Raw genomic sequence first — 25,276 nt, forward strand, 5'->3', positions numbered from 1 at the left:
TATCACTGCAAACAACTACACGCTTCTTTTATTCTATAACCACACATATATATTTATATACATTTTTCGGGCTGTAAACCAAATTAAATAGATTTCATTTCGGCCTCTTTCGATCGTCAGTTGGGCGTTGCGATAAAAATCAGTCCATGCGGCTACGCTTCCACTTGTAAACTGAACCGATAGCGATAGAATCCCCAATGGCAGGGGGATTGCCTTTGGCATTTTGGGGCCGTGACTCACTCACTCCACCAGTGGCACCATGGACAGCAGAAACAGCCACACGGACAGCACATCGTTGGCGTGAGCGTGCAGGTGGACGGCCACGCAGAACTCCACGGAGGCGTCGTGGTTGTAGTGGATGCAGGTGGTCCGGATGCGCTCCGATATCGCCGCCAGATTGGTGTACGCAAAGTTAAGGGTGAAGCCGTAGAGCTGCGGGCAAACAGGGTTAGTGATCGATTGCGATAGTGATTGATGAGTGGGGTAGGGTAGGGCAGGGGTCGGCTGGTGACGACCAACTGATAAATCCGCCAGGTGAACCGCCGTCGTTATAAATATCAAAGTAATTGCTGCCTTCCCTGAACCACATAAATATATGATTTCTAGGAGGAAGCTTGCTAGCATTTTATCTGGATTCATAATCTTGCTACCGTGGTTAAGTTTTATGTTGATCTGAAGTTCAACAAATAGTCTTATACATATGTATCTACAGTTTCATATCTTTAGGAACGTGCTTCTGTTGTTAATTTTTTAAAAACTTTCCAGCATTACATTTCATGAAATAATTAAAAATTGCCTCTTGCTATTTCCTACTCATATCTATTTAAATCGAAAGATAAGAAAGCTTACCCTGTAGTTGGGAAATTCTCGTTCCAGTTGCTCGCTGAAAATGGGCTCATCATATCGGCCTCTGGAGAAGGTGGCAAGGTTTTCCATGTCGCAAAGGATTTTCTGGAGACGCGGCTGAAAGGCTCTGTGGACTGAAGCCATTAGATATCGCTGGTCCATAAGAGATTAGGGGAATTACTAACCTATTCCAGATGGTTTTCCTGGTGGTGCGCCACGCACTGATCTTCTTCATGATCTTGCGCTCGATGTGCTTCTGCAGCTGGCTGAGTTCGTAGCTCCTCTTGTATGCGTAGTCCAGCTTCTGGACGCCACTTTGGGGGGCAGGAACCCGCCGGCTGAAGAGTGGAAACCAGCAGGCGCCATCCTGAAGATTAAAATGGGTCATGCTGACACGGGTTTCCGTCTGAATATTAAAATAAATCTGGGAAATACCAAGGGATTAAGACAAATTTAAAGAGACAGCTCAGCGGACAACTCACATTCTGTTTTCCCACCACACAATATATACGTCTCAGCGGACAATGCACATCCTGAAGTTGGTATCTCTTTCCAGTGGCAGGGGAAACGAGGAAGAGCTCAGCAGTTTCCGGCTGGCGGAAGAGCACAAAGGAGCACTCGCCGTGGGGACAGGCCACTCCCAGAATTAGCCAGCACTCCAAGCCCAAGGATATCATGTAGTTACAGAGCAGGACACCCAGATCCTTGACCGAGCACCACGTACTGTCCAGCAGGGCTTGATTGTCCAGCCAAACGCCACGGAATCCCAGGCAGGGATCATAGCTGCGCAACTGGCTGAGCAGCGAAACGTAGCGAAAGGAGCTCTCCAGGGGATTCTCCCCGCTGGCCACAGCTGGCGGAAGGGGCACTGCATCGAGGAGTCTGGTGAGACACACCCTCTTCCCTTGGGCAGTGCACACCAGCGGCTCCACATAGCGTTGTGGCTGGGGAAGCAGTTGCTGAAGCTCCAGTCTCCTCTCGCCGAGGTATTGCTGCAGTTCCGGTTTCTCCGCACAGGCCAAGGCGCACGATTGCAGGGGCATTAGGTCTCCACCGCTGGGTTCGATGCTCAGGTAGAACCACAGATGCACTGTCTCCTTGAACTCCGGATACTGATCCGTTGACATGTTCGTGACGGAGTCTATCAAGGGCCGCTTGTAGCCCACCAAAACCTTGGGCATGGCCAACTCGATGCAGCCCTCGAACTTGAGGTAAAGGATATTGGTTTAGATGGCTGGATGGCGTATATGAAATCATAGCTCACCTTGCGACTGGCCAGCAAGCTGTTGATGGGCACCCGGAACTCGCCCAGCCAGTTGCACTGCACCCGCTGGTACAAGTCGGATGCCTCGTCGCTGTACTGCTGCTCAATCAACTCGTCGAACAGACTGATCTTCAGATCCTCGCGGAGATCGCCGAACTGGCTCTGGATCTGCAGCTGCAGTTGCTCGTTCCATGTGGGATTACTGCCCTCCGCGGTGCGACTGCGGCACAGACGCTGTCCATAGCTCAGGGTCACAAAGGGTCGCACGTTGGAGTACATGAGGGCTGGAAGGGCAAATCGGTGTTTTACATATGTATGTATATGGATAAACTTTTAATCAACCAATTTATAAGATTAAAAAGTTGTATAGTTCGTATCTGATAGATACTTCATCTATCGAACTTTAATTATTGTTTTAATCAGAACATTACTCACTCTGTGTGACAAACAGACTGGTGCTCATATCGCCACCAGCGCTGGAGCGTCGCTCATTGAGATTCAGGATGTGGCGACTGCGAACTGGGACGCCAGTGGCCCGCACCACGTGAAGCGAAACGCAGAAGTTCTTGAAGAGATCGGTACCGGATTGCTGACCCGACCAAGCAGGTGGTTCCCTGGGCAGAGAAGCACGTTGCCCCTGGAAAACGGAGCAAAATGCTCGCCAAAGGGCTGTCCAACCGGTAGCCGCTGAGCGATCCGAATCCTCGGCCAGGAGGAGCAGCGGCAGAGGCGTCTGCAGGGCCTTGGCCCTCCTAGCACTCTGGCTGGCAATAACCTCGTACAGCAGCTGGAGGAACTTTCGGCCGCGATGCTTGTGCAGATCGATGGGATTCCAGTAGGTGCCCGGTTCCAGGAGCTGCACTGTTTCCCGGCCATCCGGTAGTGGTTCCACTTCCGAGATTTCCTGCTCCAGAGCGGGCACGAAGCGCAGCTGCTTGGTATGCAGATTCCTCTGGTGATGACGGGAGTGGAGTAACTGGAAACGCCGGTTATCCAGAAGGACTTCCAAGCCACAGAACTGAAGCTGCTGTTCAGCGAATATTAGCGGAGGTAGCAGACTCTTCTTGGTCCTTCCACTGGGTGGTCTGGGAGTCACTAGCTTCTTGGAAGCATGCGGCGGGGCGGGTAAGCTCTGCGGCAACAGAGTCTGACGCAGTGCATCCGGTAGTCTTTGCACATCGTCCAGGTAAAGGGAACCTCCCCATCCCTCCGTGGATCGGTACTCGTAGTACATATAAACGTCGCCAGCCAACTGGGGGGAGGATAAAGTCTGGAAACTGAGCTTCTCCTGCACTGCATCATCCTTGGAGCTTAGCAGGAGCGGAGTGCTCATCTGGGCCAGGCGGCGACTTTTTGGGGTCAACGTGGACTTCTCATAGAGCTGGAATTTGATACATATTTATAAACCAATCCTGCTCTGAAACCCACTGTTTACCCACCCATATATTGAGGTTCTCCGGAAGAGACCGTTCCAACAGCACTCCAATGCACTCGTTGATGGATATCTGGAGATCCGGCTCCAGGCGGTAGCTCCTACTCTGGCCCACAAATTGTCCGTCCAGGAATATTTTTAGGAAGTAGTTCCGCGCCTTAGGCAGCTGATCTCCGCCTGGAATGGACAACCTGACAGCTGCTTCATCCGCATGCAGGCGAAAGACCTCCACGAAAGGCTCTTCCGGATCCTTGAATGCCTTGTCGTACTCCTTCCTCAAGCTAGCCATAATCCGATCGAATTGTGGTTTTCGTGGTGGCTTTGATTGGCCCGTCGATGTGCGGCTGTGGGTCTTTTGGTCGCTCCACAGTCGCAGTCGGGTGTAAAACACCTCCAGGTGCTCGCGATACACCTCAGCCAGGTCCGCTTCAAAGCTCTCCTTCCACGAGCAGTAGGAAGCCTCCAAGTCTGGGGGATGCACCACACGGAGGCCCAGTTGGAAACGTGTACACTGGAAGCGCTGCTGGCGGCGCAGCTCTTTCAGCTTGGCCCACTCCTTTAGCAGGCGCTGGAGAAGATTACGCTGGGCAGCCGACTCAGCGTAGTAACGTTGCCTCAGCTGGCGGGTCAGCTTTAGTTGACGCTTCACCTCTGCCGTCTGATCCTGGCCAGCTGAGGCGAGCAGCTTGAGTGCCACCTGGCGGGCTATCTCCAGTTCCTCCCTTAGCTTCCGGCAGATTCTCTGCTTCTGCTGGTGGCTGTACACATCGAAGAGATCCCCCAGCTGCTGCGCCAGTCGGTGCTCCTCCAAGAGTTGAGGGTGCAAGCTGAACCGGAGTTGTTTGAGGCACAATTTCAGGCAACGCCTGGAGGGCAGGCCCTTCAACTCACTTGGCGGCATGGGTGGGAAGAAGACGCTCTGAAACCTCTTGTGGCACAAACTGCGATAAAGATGTTTTCCTATTAAGAATCTCGTAGAATTCTGCGCACTTAGCTGACCAATCAGATTGGAGCCCAGTTTTCCGGACTCGCTTTTGGACTGCTCCTGGTAGCGGTTCAGCATACGGATCTGGAAATCCTTCAACTGGGCATCACTCATATGCAGCTGAAAGTGGAGGGTATTACTCGGTCGGTAGAGTAAACTCTCATCATAATAGTGGCGCTGCTTAAAGAGCTGACTCCAGGCCAGAGGAGGATCGTTCAGATCGATTTGTATAAATGTCTGGGAGGGCGAATCCGATGGTTCCGCGGCCAGTTCACCGCCAGAATCCTCGTCGCTCTCCTGGCCAACATCTTGGGCAGCGAAATCGTTATCCTGCTGCATCTCGCCCTCAAATCCATGAAAGAACTCCAGGCTAAGCGCCTCCATGTCGTGTTCTTGGCCAGAGATTGTGCCTTCCGTCGCCCTCATCAATCTCTGCACCTCCTGCTCCCTTTTCCGATACCCTCTGGTCGTATGGGTCTTGCGTTTCTTTTTTGCAGTCTTTTTGGGTGGAGCGACGTCCATACTTATATGTTTTATCCAAACAGAAAATGCTAAGCTAAAAGAACTTTGCCTGCTTTGACCTCCCAACTGGTTGCTAATGGCAACTGACTTGACCAGCCAGTGTTACACCTGCTCACCTATCGTCTATCGCCTTCAATGTCAATTAAAAACATACCCCAAACATAATTTGTTTTCGTTTTCTTTTTGCTGTTTACATACAAATACATGGCAAATCTACTATTAGGCATACTGGAAGGAGGGGTGTGCTCAATAAAGGTAATTTAATTGGATGTTAGATTAGATGTTCGCAATTGCTGAGTGAGTTGAAGTTTACTTTTGGGCTTATAATTTGTATGTTGTATGTATAGGCAAAGGTTCCGCTTAGAGTTGTTTGCAAGCAGACGCGTGCTACTGTATTGGATAATGGATTAGGGCCCTGGCATCAACCAGGGCGTAGACGCGTCCCGGACACGAAATGTGAAGCGACAGGATCGTTTCGAAGGAGGCAGGGGACGACAGCGTTGGCGTGGCGTTGAGGGGGTCGTCTACTCCAGGAGGGTGACTTCTTCCTTGACTAAAAATTCAACAATTTCTTCATCCACTTCGTCGGTTTCCAAGTTGTCTGTATCCACATCTGTTGGGTAAAGATAATATATAGTATTTGGGTGCATTAGCACTTTCTTTAGAATACTTACGCCCTCGCAGCATGATGCGACGACTCTTCTGATCCGCCCATTCGGCGATACGCTTGTTGCGGTACTCCATAAAGGTCTCGCGTAGCTGCGAGCGCTTCTCGAGCAGCTCCTTGGAGGCACGGGTAAGGCGCAGGCGATCCTTTTGTTCGAAGGCAGCATAGTACTTCTTCAAGTTCTTCTTGATCTCCTTTTGCTTCTCTTCGCTAAGCAGAGTGGGAGGACGCGGGCGCCACAAGAACTGCACAAAGTTCTTGAGGATGGTACGCTTGATAATGCGGCCCTGGAACGTGTACATGTTGAAGCCGGTGTCCTCCTTCACCTTCCATGACGAGACACCAGTCACAACGTAGCGTCCAGTGGGATCCCACTCAACCTCGGAGGCGCGGAAATGATCGGGCGATGCGCTGATGATGTAATCGTTGGTAGAGTCCACAAACTCAAAGGTACCCATGGTAAGGTTGGCCATCACGATAAACTGACCGCGTGGCGACCAGAACAGATGCGTGCAGGACTTCTTTTCCAGGCGCTTCACCAAACTGGGCTTCACGCCCTTGTTCACCTCGTAGAAGCTTACATTCGACGAGTTGGGCTCACCGTGAATGATGGAGAACTTGTTGCCGATGGGCTCCCAGGCAAAGGCCAGAATGAGCTCGCGAATCTCTACAGAGTCTACGGGAATCTCTTTTTCGCGCATGTGGAAGATCTCGAAGTTGTAGAACATGCCCAGAAACTTGACGTCCAGGTCCTTCTTGTCCTTCTTCAACTTTGAGTAGCGATCAACCTTAACGCACAGATAGTCGCCGGACTTTTGCCAGTGAAGCTTGCAGTCGGCCACATGGAAAAGATTCTTGTTACGGATCTCACGCTTTTTGGGGATCTCCATCAAGGTAACGCGGGCGGGTATTTGGTTCTGCTCCTCCACCCAGTAGGCGATCACGTTGTCTGTGGGGGACCACGAGAAGCCGCGAATGCCAGGAATCTTGATGGACTTCAGGTCCAGAAGGAAGAAAGAGGGTGTCTCGTAGATGTGGATCGAATTCTCTCCCATGCGAGCCACAAACTTGTCGTCGTGCGACCAGCGGAACATGGAAAGAACCGACATGCCATCGGCAACAAACGAACGCTTTTCGGCTCCGGTGCGGATGTCCCAGATGATGATCTTTTGTCCCGTGGGTGTGGGTCCGTAGGTCACCAGGTAATTCTCGCAGGGCGAAAACTCCACAAATTGGGTACCAGGATGGGGGAACTTCTGGATCTTCTGGAAGCTGCTGCCACCCCAGATGGCCACGCCGGGTTTGTGGAAGGTGACAACATAAGTACCCAGGGGCGACCACTTAACGAAGGTGTCGGTGAAGCGTTCGCGGGTCTCCAGCTCAAAGGGTTCGGGCAACACGTTCTGCCAGAAGCCCACCTGCACGCAGTTTTGGGCGGTTTCTGCAGCCACACAGTATTGGTCATAGGTGTCCGGGTCGTTGATGAAGTTGTATAGGTCGCTCTGCACCTTGAAGGTCTGCACGGTTGGCGGCTCCCACTTCTCGGGGATGTTTTCGTACCTAAGAAGATGAAATTTAATTAATTGCATTGTTTGAAGCGGCTACTATAAGAACGCACTTCTGGAAATCGGTAAAGAGATTGACGGCAAAGGTGTGGTTCTTATCCAGGCGATGGTTGTTGAGCTTCTTGACGGCCTCCTCTGCTTGGCTGGCCTGCTTGTATTCCATGAAGGCGTAGCCCTTGGTCTTGCCATCCTCGTCGACGGGATAGACCACATTGACGATGTCGCCGTAGTTGGAGAACAGCTTGTTGATGACCGACTTCAGCTTATCCAGTCGCTCCGGCTCCACCTTGGGGATGTTGTCCACCACCACTACGCTCTCGACGCCATCAGCCTCCGAGGGGCGCTGGGCCAACATGTCACCCAGCAGATCTGGAAGTGCATCACGAATGTATTTAATTAGAAATGCAAATGCAAACTTTCGCACACCGCACACGGATTGAGGTTAGATCGCCGCGTGTGCTGCGCTGGCAGTCGGGGATTTTTACCTTCATCACTGATGTTGTCCACAAACCCGGGCGGATCTTCAAAGTTCGGCTCCTCTTGGTAATCGCTATCATTTGCATCCGCACCGGAGTGCTCCTCGCTTTTCTTTTTGGCCATATTCAGCGATCTATTTGCAATTTTCCGTCATCAAACACACAAGCACAAAGTGAAAAAGGAAGAGCGAGATGCCGCATTTGACAGTCAGGGCGAAACGGTGTTTTGTGTGAATGGTAAGTGTTGCCAACTGGTCAGTGCGTTGACAACGCGGTGGAGGAACTGTTATTAGTACTTATATGCATATACATTAATTTATACTGCACTTTCTACGCCTGACAGCAATGTCAATAATATTTGCTTTTCTTAGGGATTCTTCAACAACAAGATCTCTGGTGGACGCCAGGTGACCTAAAAAACCCTTTTGGTGTTAATAATGTGTTGAAACAGGCAAATGTCAAGTACATACAATAATTTATTATAAGTCAATTTGTATTAGGCAACCTATGACCTGGCAGAAATAATTTTTTCGTTTTTCGCATAATAACATTTTTCCCGCTTGCAATTATAGTGATGGAAGTTTTAAAGAATGTACAACCGATTTTTCAAAAGTCAAGAGCAATCGATTTGTTTCCGATTAGCCAAAAACGATTGCATTAACTAATCATCGGTTTGGGTTCCATCTCTCACATGAAAATTTGTAAGATTTTAGAGCAGATCGGTGTCCGTGATTTCCTCAATATAAGCCCAATTTGTAGTATTAAAGCTGTTGAAAAATGCAGCGGGGACGAGCGAAAACCGTGTGAAATGCATGCGAAAGTCGTCGGTGCGGCAAATCAGTGCGAAAAACATCCCAAATGTGCGTAGGCCCCATACTCACTCTCGCACACACACCCGCGCGCACATACACAGCTTTTTCGGTCACCACTCGTTCGCTGTGTGTGCGAGCAGTACCACACTAACAGTGTCGCGCAGCAGCATTGCCAGCGCAGCGGGAGCGACAGAGAGGCAAACAGCGGGCAGCGGACAACAACAGTGCGAGGCGAAGGAAAATGTTTTCATTTACTTAAGTCGGCGGTTCCCCAAAGAAAATCGGAAACTTGCTAGCTTAAAACAGATTGGGAAAACATTAATTATACCATGGATGGGCGGTTGCACACTGCGATGGTTTGAAAAGTGCGTTAATGGCTTGGCCAGGCGAGCAAATCGCAACAGCTGATGCAGCAGCATCTCGAGAAAAGCGAACAGGCAACTGTAAAGTGTTCTCTGTTATTGTCGCACTGCAGCCCCGCCCCCGCCCACCACCCACCGTCGCGCTCCGTGAATGATTCACATTTTCTTTCGGCTGTCCGCCTGCCTTTTAAGCTTTTCCCCTGCCCCGCCCCCCCGAAAAAATCGCTGGCAATGCGTGTGCGCAATTAGTTATTTTTTTCGATTTCCAAGTGGTTTGACAAAGTGCCAATCGTGTTTTTGTATTTTCTTGTGCTTAGGCTCCAAGTGAAAATCACCTAAGCTGAGGAAAACTCCACGCCACACACACACACGCACTTGCTTGCACGCAGAAGAGACAAGTAAAAAGGAAAAGCGGTGTGTTGTGGTCAAACAAAGAGTGCGAATAGTGCAAAAAGTGCAAAAAGTGCGGAAAGTGAAGTGGCGGGCGTCGGAGAGCCGAAGTCCGTCGCAGGAAAATCCGTCAGCATGGATGTCGAAACACAGGAAATACGACAGGTAAGCGCAGCCAGAAGGCTTCCCGAATCCATAAGTGTAAAGCATAAAACAGACTCATAATTGAGTTAAAAACAAAAAGCACTCATTAACATTCCAACGGAGGCGAAGCGGGCCTAAACACCTACTCTCTTGGCCAAAATGGTGCGCTGAGGTAATGCCGCTCGGCAACTTAGCGCTTAGTATGCGACCGACACCTACTTAACAATCGACTGGTTTCGATGGCCAATGCAAACAACTACAACCGGTAGTTGTGTGGGGTGTGCTGATCGGAAAATAAAGCAAAGCTAGTAGCCAGCAGCCAGCTTCCATTCATAAAACTGCAGCAGGAAAATCAAAGCCGGAAAATACGCTTTACCCCAACGATTAGGCATTTGTTATCGTTCTTCTCGCTTTGAGCTGGCCGCTGTTGCATGACCTAATCGCTAAATATGAAAAGAAAAAAAAACAAATAAAAATGAAAAAAGAAAAAACGGCTTACGCATGCGAATGTCAGGCGCAAAGGGAGAAACGCTAACACTTTGCTCGGCGGTTTGGGGCCTTGCGTGCACACCGACTTTTCCCCTAGACAACTCCCTAGAAAGTCGCGCCGGAGTCTCGTTCTTGGCCAGCAAGAGCAAACAGCCCGCCGAACCCATTGCTAAGCCCCATTCAAACATCCAAACATTCAAACATTTAAACATCGAGTCGCTGACTTAAGCGGAGCACTCACTTCTTGCCCGCTTTCCTTCATCAGCACTCTTTGTTATATTTAGCCGCAGATATCGCTGCCCATTCTCTGGAATGCCAAAAACAAGCAACGTTCGGCTAGATAATGAAACCATAAAGCCGCGCCAATTCCAATTTGTGACATTTGAAAAAATTCAACAGCAACTGAAACTTTATGACAAACATGTGCTGGGAATGTTTGCGCACAGAGCAAAAACCTCTCTAAATTAAACAGCAATAAATCATCATATTCATCATGTAATTTTTTCTTAAATAGAATAATTATCTCAGCAAACACTAGTTCATCAACAGCAGCTTTTGAACTATTACTCCTTCAGCAACATAATTCTCGTTAAATAAGCTAATGTTTTTTCGTGTGTATCTGGATGCTTGAATACAAATATGCCATCCATCCATCGTTCGTTTGTTCATAGTGGGCGTGCAAAGCAGCACTCATTTATTGTTTTTCTTCGAATTACTTGCACGGTCTTTTGAAATTTGAGTTTTAGACATTTTTCCCCGCGAGTCAATGCAAAGTGCAGCCAGAGTTTTTCCGTCTCGTTGGCCATTCAAATTATGTTGCGGACAGCTTCTTGCATTTGGTGGAAAGCGCTTCGCTGGGCAAACAGGTTTTCCCTCCACCTGTTGACCAATTCGCATAGCTGGTCGGTCTACGACCTACGCCAATATTGTTTTCCCCGCCAGTGCGCTTTTCCTCCTCATCCAGTTTGAATTATTTATGGCATTTTGTAACAAGTATTTAATCCGAAAACCGCCCAAGAGCACATTCTTTTCGACTACTTTTGGGTATACAAAAGAATCGAACCACTTCGATCAGATTCTCTGACACAGTTATTGATGACTTCATGCAACGATTTTGTAAGAAACCCGTTTGAAAATTATGGAATGAAAGCCAATAATACAGACGGTCTAGAAGACAAATTATTGCAGCAAATACGAAAGGCATGCCGAAATAAAAATGAGTTAATGGATTGATGAACTTACCTCTCTTAGTTTTACCTTATCTTCTGCTGAAAATTATCTCCAACCTATGCCTGCTGTTTTCTGTTTACTTTCTTATTCATTGTAATCCCTCTAACATTAAAAGGGGGTCTACAAAATGTAGATAAAACCCTACTTCTAATCAGACAGACATGTTTAAAAACTCTTTGATACGAGACCCTTCTGGTTGGAACATATTTTGCATTGGATTTAAACGATAAAGAACCAATTTCCGCATCTGCAACAGCGACAGTGTCCCTCTTGAGAATCTATTTTGATTGCCTTTCCCCCAGTTTCAATTAGACCAAGAAGAGGCCATTCGGAATAGAGCAGAATTGTGATTATGAGTGCAACAAGAAATGGGTGGTTGGCTGGCAAAACATGGCAGCACTCGAGATGATTCTAAAAACGGAGCGGCAAAGAAGGCAGGCTGTGTTGTGCTGTGCTGTGCGACTGCCCCGCTTGTGGAGTCTTTCATGCTGAGTGACCATCCGACCAGCAACCCCTTCACTACCCAGCCACTCCCTGCCTGGCCCCAAAATCCAAAAGAGTTTGGGGGGGAAAAAACAAAGGAAGGCGGCTGCCGGCTGACGGCGCACGCCAAGCCAAACACGAGCGAGTTTATCGAACTCATATTGAAGATTGTACGCATGGCTTCATTCGCGCACAGATACAAATACTGGCAGATGCAGCAGCAACAGGCGTGGATACAAATACAAAAGCACTTCAGAGTGCGCTAGTTAATTGCCAAGAAAAGGCCCGTCATTCAAGCCGCAGAGGATGCAGTTATAGTGCATTTATTACGCAGGCTTAGCTTGGCCTTGGACGTGGAACGGGAATGGGAATGGGAATGGGTTGGGTGCCACCACTTGCTGCACAGAATGTTCTCACATTATCGCAATCTCTACTGATGCACTCACACACACACTCTCTTTCCCATCGCTTCATCGCAGGCTCGTCAACGTGCTTCCGTCAAATGGCTGCTTTCGAAAGCGTTCAACAATCGCGTGCCGGACAACCTGAAGGAGCCCTTCTACCGCGACCATGAGAATCAGGAGCGCCTCAAGCCGCAGATCATCGTGGAGCTGGGCAATGCCACGCTCTACTGCCAGACGCTGGCCAATCTGTACTCAGATCCCAACTACCAAAGCATGAACCACTGGTCAATAATACAGACGCTAGCGCGCAAGGGAGTTCCCGTGGCCGAATCCGCGGACATGCCCATTACCGAAACGGTATTAATTCAAACAAATCCGCTGCGAATTGTGAGTAGATCTAAACTTCCATCTTTATGGTAACTCACTAATTTATTGTTCGGTTTTAACGCTTTCAGAACGCCCACATGTCTGTGATAGAATCGCTGATGGTTTTGTATGCGAAGGAAATATCATCGGGTGACCGCGTAATGGCGGCCATACGAAGGTAAGGGCGCTGATTGATATTCAAATAATGTCCATTTAATATTTCCTTTAACAATGCAGAATATCTGGCAACAACTATCAGGCGCCCACTGGCCAGTCCTACGAGCAAGCTCTGCTGGGCTGGATTTCACATGCTTGCGCCGCTCTGAAGAAGCGCATTATCAAGGAGGTGGACGCAGGACTGCCCGACGATAATGTAAGTTGCCACTTCCCTTACCCACACCGCGTTATTTATCAATTAAAAAACCACAGGGTTCTCGTCTGCAGACCCCGGATATACCACCTGTAAGGGACTTCCAGGATCTGTGCGATGGAATCTGCTTGGCGCTGCTCATCTCGTACTACTGCCCAAAGGTGGTGCCGTGGACGAGTGTGCGGATCAACTATCTGCCCGCCGTCGAGGACTCGATTCACAACATCCTGCTGGTCTGCAATTTCTCGCAGAAGCATCTGCCCTATACAGTGATGCATATGACGCCCGAGGATGTGACCTACATGCGCGGGTAGCTACTAAGTTTCCCTATTAAGGGCAAATATTTTAATAATGTAATATCGCTTTATTTCAGATCCATGAAACTGAATCTGGTAGTGTTGCTGACGGATTTGTTCAATCTGTTTGAGATACACCCGGCAAAATGTGTTTGTTACCCCGGCATGGATGGTCAGGGTAAGTGAAATTTTCCACTTGTCAAGTATCCATTCCCAAAACTCTGCACCGCATCGCATCTATCCGCCAATACCCTGATCTCACCTCCAAAAGATTGGCCTGCCTGTGTTCGAATATCAGTCCGGGGCATGTATTGTTGTCCAAGTGTATCCGAAGTATTCTTGTTTTGCATTTCGTTTTGTCTTCGTTTTTTCTTTAATTTGCTTTAAATATTATTCTTGGTTTTATTACAATGAATTGGTTAACAACAAGAGAGTAATAAGTCATAGTACCAGTATACAAATGTATAAAAGCCTTTTACGAATTGCATTCAACTGGATAGCTGAGTGACTCAAATAATACTAGTCAGCGAAAAGTTAAAGCATCCATCACTTAGTCACAGAGAGCTTTTTAAGTATTTAGAGCGCTTCACAGCTCACAGATTGCCTTGATTGCGCCGCAAATAAGTCTCCGTTTAAGATCAACCGCGAAGCACCTTTTAGGAGAAGATTGGTTAGTTAAACCGCAGAAGTCTAGGCAAATCTTATTTACGTTACTGTATAACTCCTGTGGTTATTTTCGTTTGTAAATCACCGAGTCCTCCAGGAAATCGACATGAAATCATATGTAATTTTCATCAACATAGCAATCACCCAATCCCACCCAAAGTAGTGAAAATCTCCACATTTCAAAAATAAGCCAAATCAAATAAACCAACTCTGTACTTGAATCTCTTTCTTTGTTTATGTGCAAAACGCTTCCTCTTGCCACTCGTAACCGCAATAAATCCACCAATAATTTGGGCCCCTTACCACACACACACCAAATACTTTTACACGCACACACACTTACCAAATGAAAAACCACACTCAACGTACAACGTGCCATGTTCTTCTCGATTGATCCACTCTCCAATCCCGTGTGTCGACGATATCCAGATGTCATCGCCCGGCGCACTATGGGCGCCAATGAGCACGGGATCTGCCATCGACGGGGCCTCACAGTGCAGCCCGTCACACCCATTCCCGATCTGCGCAGCGATCTCGACCAGCCGCCCGTAGGCTCGCCTCAGAACCGACCACCGTTCCAAGGTTTTTCTTCAAATTTTCTATGCGAGCATTTTCTGTGTACCCCAATTTCCCGAATCTCGATTATCCTCCTTCGTTTGTTCATGAATGTGTTTCCATTTCCATTTGTTTGTTTTCTATTTGCTTGTTCTGCTCACATTCAGCATTCAGTTTGTTTGTTTGTTCGTTTGTTTGTCTAATTGATTATTTCTTGGTGCTAAGCCAACGAAATCGAATAATATTTACATGACATGCAGATGTTTGATAATAATCACAAGTTTAATATAGTCTAAGTACCAAGCAATGTCGCACAGTTGCACAGATGCTTTGCAATGTGCGTCGAGCTCGTAAGTGCACCACCACTCATCAGATCGATCAGTAGAAATGTTTGTACCTAGACTATGCATTCTGCCATCTTAATTCTCCAAGCACCATGACCAAAAATGACTTGACCTATTTGACATGGAAATCGGGGCAAGAAATCAAGGGAGAATTGGAACACATGGGACATATGTAAATACCGACAAAACTCATAGATATTATATATATATTGTGTATCTAAAATGCATCTTCATAAAAGTGAAAGTATTAGGCTTTAAAGCGACAAGACTCCCCTGGGCATAATTGCCCGGTTCATGGGGTACATCTCAGCTTACTTGGCACCCATCCACGGACTGCGATTCACCTTGTTTCTGCTTTCGAATTGTGTGTTTGCTTTTGCCCGCTTCCGATGCAACGAGTCAATGAATAACCAACCGAAATATTCAAGTTCATTTACCTCGCAAGCTGAACAAATTGATTTTATTTATTTACGTTTTCTTTTTTTCTGTCTTTTTTCTGTTTCTGTGAATTTTCGTATATTATTTAGTTCCGCACTCGAATTCATTTGGCGGCGGCTTAAATCGAAGATCAACCCCGCCCAACGAATACCAGACGGTTCAGTCAAATAATTTTGACGCTAATCATGCCGAAGGTAAATTATTTATTATTGTTACTTAATTATTTCTTAATTATTTCACTACCTATTATTTCCATTAATTTGAGTACGTTTCTGTTTGCTCTTCATTTGCACACAGACACTGAAACTCAATGTTTTATTGATTTCTGATTGAATTTAAATTTTGTAACTTTTCTTTTCACCACCCACCGACCCACACACGCTTAACCACCAACCAACTAAAACAACCACAACGCCGCCGCTCCCCGCCATCAACCTGCAGCCTTCGTGGTGCACAAGTCGCGTGGCATCACCACACTCGCCTCCATGCACTCGCAGCAGCAGCAGCTCCATCAGCAGCAACATCAACAGCATCAGCAGCAATACCAGCAGCAGCCACTGCAGCAGCACCCATCCCAGTCGCAGCTCCAAATCCAGCAGCAGGAGCCCTTGGTTCCGGCTCGCTTGCGCCAGGCTAAAGAAAAGACCAATGTTGAGTCGAAGGCGGACGAGAGAGGTTTGCCAAGCTTGCAGTTGATTTCTTATTTTCTTAGCCGACTTGTATGTGGCGGTCGAACGTGCTATTAGCTCTGTCATGTGGGAACTGGTTAATTACATGAACCGAACTCCAGTTAAAGTGCACTTTGAAATGATTTTCGTTTCTGCTGCATACAAGTCACTAATTTGATTTCATTTATTATTATTATTTAATTTGTTTTATCTTCTTTTCATTTACTTCTGATTTGTTTTGCTCTCGAATCGAATCGTATAGGCGATTTTGTCGCTGCGGGTCGACCAAGTAACTGGGAACAGAGCCGCCGGCCAAGCTTTGCAGGTATGAGCCAACTCTGTCACTGCTGACCCAGAATCGTTGTATCAAACGTAGTTATCCATTTGTGCGTTACGTTGAATGCAATTTAGTTCGTGTTATGGTTAATTTTAGCTTTATTACATGTCCTTCAAGCTCTCGATCCCGATCTCATTGTTGTTGTGACAAACTTTCAGTGCCAACTTACTAACGCTCTTGTGAACTTTCAGGTCGTCGCTCGCGCAGGAACTCTTCCAGCGAGGACTCCCAGCTGACTATCGAGAACTTTGGTGGCTCCCAGGATCAGCTGAACACGCTGGGGCGATACGAACGTGACAGGGAACGCAAGTTGTCCAACACCAGTGTGGGCAGTTATCCAGTTGAACCCGCTGTGGCCGTTCGCTCTTCGATTGCCGATGCTAGGGGCACGTTGCAGTTGAGCTACGATACGGATTCCGGCTCTGAGAAGCAGGATCGCGAAACGGAAAAGTATTCGATGCGCCGGCAAGTCAGGTGAGTCATTGAGAGTTTGCTTTTATTTATAAACCGTGCTTGATTACATTTTTCCATTTAACCTTATCAACAGTGTCGACAATGTGCCCACGGTGTCGTCGCACAATCTTTCGAATGCGGGCAGCCCGTTGCCGGTGGCTAGGCACAAGCAACATTCCAGCGACAAAGACTACAGCAGCAACAGCGGCATGACACCAGATGCATACAACGATACCCGCTCCACCAGTGCTTACGATCCGGAGAGCACGCCCGTTCGCAAATCCTCGACGAGCAGCATGCCAGCAAGTCCCGCTGCCTGGCAGTTGGATGTGGGAGACGACGACATGCGCTCGCTGGAGAATGCCAGCAAGTTGTCCACCATACGAATGAAACTGGAGGAAAAGCGGCGGCGCATTGAGCAGGACAAGCGCAAGATCGAGATGGCTTTGCTGCGCCACCAGGAGAAGGTAGGCGTTGAGTCACTAGTCTAGAGCTTGACAAGTGATCTGAAAGCTTATTTCGATGTATTCGCAGGAGGATTTGGAGTCGTGTCCGGACGTAATGAAGTGGGAGACAATGAGCAACGAATCAAAGCGCACGCCGGATATGGATCCCGTGGACTTGGACAAGTACCAGGTGGGTGTGACAAGACTTCTTCCACTCTTCCTCCCCGTCTAACCATTACAATCCGAGTGCCAGAAAATTTATGTCTAACGCCTGTGTCTCTCTTTTACCCCCATTTTGTGTCTGTGCCTGCTTCTACATCCACATATACTTACACGCAACAAATACACAACTCAAAACACGCCCATTAACCAACCAACTCACATTAACTTACCACTTAATCGCCGGGACGTGGAACAAGCAGCAAAGTATCGCCATCATGAACATGAACCTGCAGGATATCCAGCAGGATATCCACCGCCTGGCCACCCAGCAAAGCCAAATGCAGGCACAGCACCTCCAAGCCCAACAGCTCATGCAGGCTCAGCAGATAGCCAACATGCTGAACCAGGTAATCCATCCGCCCATAACACCGTCCGACCTCAAGCACTTTGCAGCAGCTGTCCAAATTAACGAAGGATGTGGAATGCTTACTGTTTTATTTTGTTTATTGGCTGGGAATTTTGAGAAGAGTTTAGTGATTACTGCTAAAATCTAGTTAAAATTTTAATAAGCGAATATATTGGCTCACGATCTTTGTTTAATGGTCATTAAACAATTTTTTAGAATCATGATAGTTGAAAAGCAGTAATCACTAACCCGTTTTGTCCCAAAATTGAAAAAGTGTTATTTGTTAACTGGTGGCAAGTGAATCCCAATAATGCACGTTTATCAACTAACAAATCGTTCTTTGATCTCGTTCCAAATTTGTTTTGTTTCCCCGCAACATGCAACACGCAACTCTTGAAATCTGCAACTCGCCACCTGCCCACACGTTATCCTCACTAACCGCGCATCCACAGCAGCAGACCTATGGGTCGCAGCAGCACCTGGCTGATCATCATTACCAGCAGCAGAGACCCATGCAGCAAAGCTTTGGTTCATCGCCCCATATTCCGCAGGCCTACAACGCCCCAGTCAGCGCATACAGCTCCCGTCCGCCCAGTCGCGATCCCTACCAGCAGCAGCTCCACCATCAGCAGCAGCAGCCCATGCCCATGCCACAACCAATGCAGTACGTCAACGAGCACGGGCAGTATATGTCGCCGCCGCAGCCCGCGCACTACATGCCGCAGCAGACGCAACAGCCGCAGAGCATCTACAGCGACAACGGGGCGGCGTACAACCACAGTAACCACTCACCATACGGCGGAGCTCCACAGTATCGAAGCAGCGTGGTGTACGATGATTACGGGCAGCCCACCAACCACTTCTACCTGCATGAGTCATCGCCGCAGCCACAAGCTCATCCGCATCCGCAGCGTAGGACTTGGGCCCACTCCGCAGCAGCCGCCGCTTATGAGCAACAGCAACAGATCCAGCCTTCCCTGGTGGATGTGAATGCCTGGCAGACGCAGCAGCACCAGAAGCAGAAACAGACCTGGATGAACAGGCCGCCCTCAAGTGCGGGAGCTCCCAGTCCCGGCAGCTTTATGCTGCACCAAAACGGTGGAGGCGGTGGCGGTGGTGGTGGTGGTGGTGAGCTACAGCACCTGTTTCAGGTACAGGCCTCGCCACAGCATGGCCAACGTCAGGTTAGTGGATCCAATGGCGTGCAGCGCCAGCAATCGCTGACCAATTTGCGAGACAATCGCTCGCCCAAGGCACCACAAAACATGGGAATGCCCATGGGCATGCCAATGCAGCAAGAGGACATGATGGCACCGCAGAGTATTTGCTTTATCGGTGACGAGGAGGATGTTGATGAGCTGGAGCGGAACATCATCGAATCAATGCAGTCGACGCACATCACCGACTTTGTGCACCAGCAGCAGCAGCAACACCAACAGCAACTTCAGCAGCAACAGCGGTTGCAGGGCCACAGCGGACGAGGCAGCAGCTCGGAGGATTATGACAGCGGGGAGATGATCTCCAACAAGCTGAATATCACCAGCGGCAATCTCACCTATCGCATACCCTCGCCATCCCGTCCCTCCATCCAAGCCAACAGCTTCCAGGATCCCCGAGCCATGGCAGCAGCTCCCGGTGCTGAGGACCAGCCGCCCGAGAAGGGTTTCTACATCTCCTTCGACGATGAGCAGCCCAAACGACCCAAGCCACCTCTGCGCGCCAAGCGATCGCCCAAAAAGGAGTCTCCACCGGGCAGTAGGGACAGCGTCGATAATCAGGCGACTCTGAAACGTGAATCGCTTAGTCATCTGCACAACAACAACAATATTGGATTTGGAAATGATGATGTCAACAGCAAACCGGTGACCAGGCACAGCATCCATGGCCTAAACAACTCCAATAGTGTCAAATCTCCCGGAAATGCCACGTACAACAAGTACACGGATGAGCCGCCCATCCAACTGCGTCAGCTTGCCGTTTCTGGAGCAATGTCACCAACTAGTAACGAACGTCGCCACTTGGACGATGTCAGCAATCAGTCACCGCAGCAGACGCAGCAACCAATGTCGCCCACGCGACTCCAACAGAGCAGCAACAATGCAGAGGCGGCCAAGAACAAGGCGCTGGTCATCGGAGCAGATTCCACCAATTTGGATCCGGTAAGAGCGCTAACTGGGTCTTGTCGGTTAAAAGTCGTTTAAGCCATCAAATAGCCAGGGGGATCTAAAGCACAATAAGTTCTTTTCATATTAAGCGAATACGTTTATATTCCTGCAGGAATCTGTAGATGAGATGGAGCGGCGCAAGGAGAAAATCATGCTGCTGTCTTTGCAACGTCGCCAGCAACAGGAGGAGGCCAAGGCGCGCAAAGAGATTGAGGCTTCTCAGAAGCGAGAAAAGGAGCGCGAGAAGGAAGAGGAACGATCGCGCAAGAAGGAGGAGCAAATGGCACGGCGAGCGGCCATTTTGGAGCAGCACAGACTCAAGAAAGCCATTGAAGAGGCCGAGCGAGAGGTACAAAAGAGCTGTACTTGAAAAATACACAGCGTAAACTTATACTTTGTTTAATTTATAGGGTAAAACCCTGGATCGGCCCGATCTGCACGTGAAGCTGCAATCCCATTCATCCACCTCAACGACCCCGCGGCTGAGGCAGCAGCGTACCACGCGTCCCAGACCGAAGACAATTCACGTGGACGATGCCAGCGTGGACATCAGCGAGGCTTCAAGTATCTCTAGTCGGGGCAAAAAAGGCTCAAGCTCGAATCTAACTGGTGAGCCATTTATCGGGGCAAAAAAGCGAAACAAGCACGTCGCAATAATCGATTCCAGACACTTAGAAATTTCGGCGCGCCGAAAGTTCTATATTTTGTTGATTTATTTTGTGTTGTTCAGCTATACCTATATTCGATTTATTTCTCTGCTAATTTGTTAACTTTTCGTTTCGTTTTGAATTTGAACTTAACAGGCTACGGTCAACTAAGCTCAAATTCAATGAAAAGAGATTACTACAGGGGCTCGCAAGACTCCCTCACTGTAAAAGGTAATTTATGTTTTTGTTATTTTAATGTCATTGCATTGTTTTATATTTCATCTTTTGTAGTTTGATCTAAGTTAAGCATGTTTAGTTACACTTTAAGTTGATTTGGTATCTGGTCACTTTCCGATAAATGGGTCTTAGAATCTAACTACTTGAATTGCACCTCTATCTAAATGTAGCTCTAAGTTTTCTAATTAACTATGGTATTTTGAAAACCTATTTGATAAGCCATAACAACTAATCTCGTTTAAACAGAGTCACCCGATGATTATCCCAGTACAAGTTCAACTCCGATTGGACGACGGGGATCGTACAAAACTTCCAGAGGTTGGTGATGGATAACACGCCCACTTAGTTCTCTTTTTTGTTTCCCTCTGTTTAATTTCACAAATTCGCATTCGAACACGCTAAGAAATTTTAAGAAAACGAACGTTGAAACGCTCCAGCGCTTACAGTTTTTTATGGTTTGTCTTTAACTAACACGTTTTGATTTTGGTTCAAGTACTGATTTATGGCTAACAGCAAACTGCATACAACCTCAACTAATCCAATGCACTGCCAAAAAGATTGCACCTGAGCTGAAAAGTGGAACTGAGGCGCGGTTGAGGATATACACATATCAGATATTTTTATTAGTTTTATTTATCTGGTTTATGGGGCTACTATTTTGAAAATGAATTTTTGGTTTTTGGTGGTTTGCGGGGGTTCCGGGTTTCGGGCGATAAGTTTGATTTACGATATTTGTACCTCATTTTATGCCACCCATTCATTTGTGTTAACGAATTGCGAATGAATAAGAATCATGTGTTCCACCTGTATACTGATGCACTCGGCTCGCGTCTTTCGTGACCTGACTCCACCTGATTTCAGAGCCAGCCGGCGTAGAAAGGGGCCGCACTCTGTCGCGTATCTCCGTCGCTAAGGGCAGCACGCTTAATTTCCGGGGCCGAAAGTCCAATTCGCTAATGAATCTGTGCGGTAAGAAGCGTTCCACAGCAGCAACAATCAAGCTGCCTGCCTGTTACCTTTCTCTGTTACCCCAATACTCTACTCTCTATCCTATTAAGTAATTATCTGTCTGCTACTTTCTTTCTATTGAAGTTGTTTTGGTTATTTCTAGTGGTATCTTTTGGTTAATCCTGTGATTGTGCTTTGGTTATGGTATCTTTGGTGGTGATAAGCCATTTTCACATTCCCCTTTTGTACTCCGTTATTCATTTCTATGTACATATTTGAATATACTATTCTTTGCTGCTTTACGATTTTAGTTTGTAACCTTTCACTGGAATGATTCGGTTTTCCACGTTCCTTACCATGATGCGGTGGTGATGGTGGTGGTGGTCTGGTCCCCTCTCAAGCTTTCTTGTGTTCGTCAGATGATTTGCGGGGTCTGGGTTTGGTTTCTACAGCTTTATATGCGCAACTTGGTGCCGGCATACTGTCAACCGATCGAATTTGCTTACTTTACTTGTGAGATTTGGGATACACTAGCACAAAGAAATACACTCATACAAACATCTGCACCGCCAACACTAATCAGTACATTTTTCGATTTTAATCCAGATCATGATCAACTAGCTATTAAGAGATCTACGAAATTGCTTAACTAAATTTTGTGCACACATTCTCTTCTTTTATTCCTCTTTCTTTCAACTCAAACTTGTCTAAAAACGAATCTTGAAATTAACCAACAACAATACAATCAAATATTAACCGAATTAAACGAACTCATCGAACTCGCCATCGAACTCCATCCCCGTGACTGGTGACTAACAATAACGCATCCATCGACTGGTTTCACCTGCATGGACCTGTGTGATCCCGTTCTGATCCAATCTGTATTGTGCATGTGACCGCCCGCTGAATGCCTCGACTGACACGGATTCCACCCTGCTCTCTTGCTTGCCGGTTAGACACAGATTCGGGACTGGGACGCGCCACTCCGCCGAGGCGTGCTCCGTCGCCTGGAATGGGAATGGGCGCTTCAGGTAGGCATATGCCATCTCCCTCCGGACCGGGCTCATTGCCGCCAGGTTTGATATCGAAACGTCGCGGATTTGATGATGGATCCAGCGATTTCTCTTTAACTCCGAATTTGAACATGGAATATTCGGGTTTGTATCTCTCTCTCTCGTCTTCAAAACAATCAGAAACCAAATCATACAAGCCATACCAATACAAAAATCAAATCAACCCTAAGTTATCTAATCACATTCCACCAATCCATACACCATTGGTCATCTGCCTCACCTGCATCTGTACTACCTAAGTTGGAACGCCTCATTATAATTTCAGAATTTTGTTATTTTATCGGTTTGTTCATTCATTACGAATTGGCATACTCTGTGCAGAATGCACCTTATTTATTCGACATACATATGAGTTCTACATAGATATACAAGTTCTAGAGGGCTGCGACAGTCTGTAGAATCCGATTCTTCGTTCGTCCACCTGTTACCTTCCCAAACGTCGTCAAATCCACGACTTTCGATGTTCAAATGAAACCCAGATATGTGTTCTTAGTGATATAAGAACACCGCAAGAGTTACAAGATTAACCAGCTTCACTTTGAAATACTAAAAACAAAATTGCAAGCACTGTTAACTTGTATTTGCTTATAAGTTACGCAGCTTAAGCCAGGCTTTATGTTTTTGTTATTTTTTGTCAGAATGTTTTTATTTAAGAATTGTCTTTATGATTTTGATTACTACTCCCTAGTATCTAAAAATTGGATCCCGTAGCTTAACATGCGTTTGCATTAAATCTTGCACGTATCCTGCATTTTGATAAATTGACTAGAAGATTTTACGATCTAGAATCTAGAAGCTTGACATTACCACCAAAAAGTAGAAGGAGACATCCGAAAATATCCGAATGTGTTATCCACTCTGCTAACTTGGTCCGAACTGCATCCACAGGTCCTAAACTTTATAAGCAACCAGCGGCCAAATCGAATCGTGGAATTATCCTGAATGCCGTTGAATACTGTGTTTTTCCCGGCGTTGTCAACCGCGAGGCCAAACAGAAAGTGCTGGAGAAGATAGCGCGCTCGGAGGCGAAGCACTTCCTGGTACTCTTCCGCGATGCTGGCTGCCAGTTCCGCGCCCTCTACAGCTACCAGCCGGAAACGGACCAGGTGACCAAGCTGTATGGTACTGGGCCTAGTCAAGTCGAAGAAGTCATGTTCGACAAGTTCTTCAAGTGAGTGAATTACTATTTCCCTATATTCTGAGATTTCTCAAACGAATTGTATCCCCATCCCTGCAGATATAACTCAGGAGGCAAGTGCTTCTCGCAAGTGCACACCAAGCATCTGACAGTGACCATCGACGCCTTCACAATACACAACTCCCTGTGGCAGGGCAAGCGGGTGCAGTTGCCCAGCAAAAAAGACATGGCGCTTGTAATCTAAGCGGCGGTCTGAGTATGGTATTTTGAATGGCATCGATTCGGATGCAAGAAAGAAGGAGGCAGCAGTGGAGCGGTTGGGCCAACGGGCGCTTGGCGCGGTTTTGGTCGTAGCAACACTATTCTACAAGATTGCGCATTAAGACATCTATGGAAACATAACAAAACATATACCCAATGTTTTTCTATAGGTCGCGGGGTTTTGGTGTTCATCGGGGCATATACGGCTAAATACTATTTGCACATGTTTCACAAACAACAAATCGGAATTTACGAAAAATATTGTAGTGATTAATACAATGCGATTGAATATTTATTTTGAATATAAATGCATATATCCAGCCTAAGAATTTATTGTCCACGCATGCCTGAAACAGTAGGAGAAGCATTCAAATGTAAACGAGGAACATATAGCAGGTAGAAAGAACACAGAGCAGAGCACACTCGAAAGCCAAAAGAATGTAATGGAATTTTGAATGAATGTATTTTTTGTTTGCAAACAGTAAGCTCCGCTGTACTATGATGAGGAACAAATGTAGAAAATCCTTTTTATTAATTTGTTTTATATTGTTATGAAGTTATTCATGTAAAACTTTTTCTTGGCCTTGGGCAGGCGGAAATGAAATCGTGTATGGGCCGCAGCCAAAGTCGAAACTAATTTTAATGCCACTAGCTATTTATTTTAACACTAATTAATATTTACTTTTTATGCGTATTTAAAAAGGAATAATAATACAACTAATACTTAAAATTATGTATATCTATACAAACAGAAAGACTTTTGACTGCTGAAACGGAAATCCATTGTTCTTTTAGATTTCTTTTTGCCAAGTCAATTGCACGACGAGCAGTCAGACTCTAAAATCTCCACAAATTGTATTGCACTTCTAACCACCAGAACCATTTCGAATGCATTTGCCTCCAATGCTGATACTGGCTTAAATTGACTCGTGTAACTGCCATCGATCTTACTTTTAACTTTGTTCAGTAGTCACCTTTTAGACCGCTCAACTGTTCGATGCACCTGCCTGCACCTTAGTCCTTAACCACACTCATCCCGTTTTATAAATAAAGCGACCGATCAATCCACGCTGCTATCTTATAATTTATTGTGTAAATCCCCTGGCTCTCACTTGTTTCCAAAACTGATATTACTTTTAACATCCGCAAGGTATTTCAACACGATTGACTTTAGATAGCGAAGTGAGGGTAAAAACTAATAGAGCATAATCCAACTGTGAACCGCCATT

At 47.0% G+C, this 25,276-nt stretch overlaps 3 protein-coding genes across 52 annotated transcripts; 1 reads left to right on the forward strand and 2 right to left on the reverse strand.

Moving 5' to 3' along the window:
- Positions 1 to 22: 22 nt before the first annotated feature.
- On the reverse strand, positions 23 to 5,083 carry LOC6531265 (coiled-coil and C2 domain-containing protein 2A). The gene is made up of 7 exons (XM_002092038.3): positions 3,550 to 5,083; positions 2,546 to 3,491; positions 2,111 to 2,394; positions 1,329 to 2,051; positions 1,032 to 1,270; positions 850 to 973; positions 23 to 432 (listed from the first exon to the last, which is right to left on the reverse strand). The coding sequence occupies exons 1-7, from the start codon at positions 5,047 to 5,049 to the stop codon at positions 241 to 243; spliced, it is 4,008 nt and encodes a 1,335-aa protein (XP_002092074.2). The 5' UTR covers positions 5,050 to 5,083; the 3' UTR covers positions 23 to 240.
- A 207-nt stretch (positions 5,084 to 5,290) lies between these two features.
- LOC6531267 (eukaryotic translation initiation factor 3 subunit B) lies at positions 5,291 to 7,946 on the reverse strand. Its single transcript, XM_002092040.4, has 4 exons — positions 7,767 to 7,946; positions 7,335 to 7,650; positions 5,724 to 7,276; positions 5,291 to 5,662 (listed from the first exon to the last, which is right to left on the reverse strand). The coding sequence occupies exons 1-4, from the start codon at positions 7,879 to 7,881 to the stop codon at positions 5,574 to 5,576; spliced, it is 2,073 nt and encodes a 690-aa protein (XP_002092076.1). The 5' UTR covers positions 7,882 to 7,946; the 3' UTR covers positions 5,291 to 5,573.
- A 518-nt stretch (positions 7,947 to 8,464) lies between these two features.
- Positions 8,465 to 24,197, forward strand: LOC6531268 (patronin). 50 transcript variants are annotated; one of them, XM_015195725.2, is made up of 24 exons: positions 8,465 to 8,617; positions 9,249 to 9,486; positions 12,147 to 12,458; positions 12,527 to 12,615; positions 12,675 to 12,810; positions 12,867 to 13,117; positions 13,181 to 13,281; positions 14,199 to 14,351; positions 15,196 to 15,300; positions 15,548 to 15,781; positions 16,037 to 16,099; positions 16,303 to 16,585; positions 16,659 to 17,031; positions 17,099 to 17,200; positions 17,433 to 17,579; positions 18,031 to 19,737; positions 19,856 to 20,092; positions 20,154 to 20,352; positions 20,547 to 20,621; positions 20,874 to 20,945; positions 21,489 to 21,596; positions 22,532 to 22,732; positions 23,537 to 23,819; positions 23,886 to 24,197. In XM_015195725.2, the coding sequence occupies exons 2-24, from the start codon at positions 9,457 to 9,459 to the stop codon at positions 24,028 to 24,030; spliced, it is 5,406 nt and encodes a 1,801-aa protein (XP_015051211.1). In that variant the 5' UTR covers positions 8,465 to 8,617; positions 9,249 to 9,456; the 3' UTR covers positions 24,031 to 24,197. The 50 variants fall into 50 exon arrangements, with proteins under 50 accessions (XP_015051211.1, XP_015051202.1, XP_015051213.1 ...); XM_015195716.3 differs by having other exon boundaries at positions 22,532 to 22,606; XM_015195727.2 differs by having other exon boundaries at positions 22,538 to 22,732.
- Positions 24,198 to 25,276: the final 1,079 nt, after the last annotated feature.

Source organism: Drosophila yakuba, chromosome 2R, assembly GCF_016746365.2.
Source record: "Drosophila yakuba strain Tai18E2 chromosome 2R, Prin_Dyak_Tai18E2_2.1, whole genome shotgun sequence".
Taxonomy (NCBI): Eukaryota; Metazoa; Arthropoda; class Insecta; order Diptera; family Drosophilidae; genus Drosophila; species Drosophila yakuba.

What these genes read in the sequence shown, in the direction of transcription:
- LOC6531265 (XM_002092038.3), bottom strand. Translation starts at nt 5,049, where the DNA reads ATGGACGTCGCTCCACCCAAAAAGACTGCAAAAAAGAAACGCAAGACC. An exon ending in GCTTGCTGGCCAGTCGCAAG is followed by an intron (nt 2,052 to 2,110) that starts GTGAGCTATGAT and finishes CTTTACCTCAAG; the next exon opens with TTCGAGGGCTGCATCGAGTT. An exon ending in GTGTGGTGGGAAAACAGAAT is followed by an intron (nt 1,271 to 1,328) that starts GTGAGTTGTCCG and finishes GGTATTTCCCAG; the next exon opens with ATTTATTTTAATATTCAGAC.
- LOC6531267 (XM_002092040.4), bottom strand. Translation starts at nt 7,881, where the DNA reads ATGGCCAAAAAGAAAAGCGAGGAGCACTCCGGTGCGGATGCAAATGAT. An exon ending in GGACAACATCAGTGATGAAG is followed by an intron (nt 7,651 to 7,766) that starts GTAAAAATCCCC and finishes ATGCACTTCCAG; the next exon opens with ATCTGCTGGGTGACATGTTG. An exon ending in TCGCATCATGCTGCGAGGGC is followed by an intron (nt 5,663 to 5,723) that starts GTAAGTATTCTA and finishes TTTACCCAACAG; the next exon opens with ATGTGGATACAGACAACTTG.
- LOC6531268 (XM_015195725.2), top strand. Translation starts at nt 9,457, where the DNA reads ATGGATGTCGAAACACAGGAAATACGACAG. An exon ending in AAACAAATCCGCTGCGAATT is followed by an intron (nt 12,459 to 12,526) that starts GTGAGTAGATCT and finishes TAACGCTTTCAG; the next exon opens with AACGCCCACATGTCTGTGAT. An exon ending in ATCGTACAAAACTTCCAGAG is followed by an intron (nt 20,946 to 21,488) that starts GTTGGTGATGGA and finishes ACCTGATTTCAG; the next exon opens with AGCCAGCCGGCGTAGAAAGG.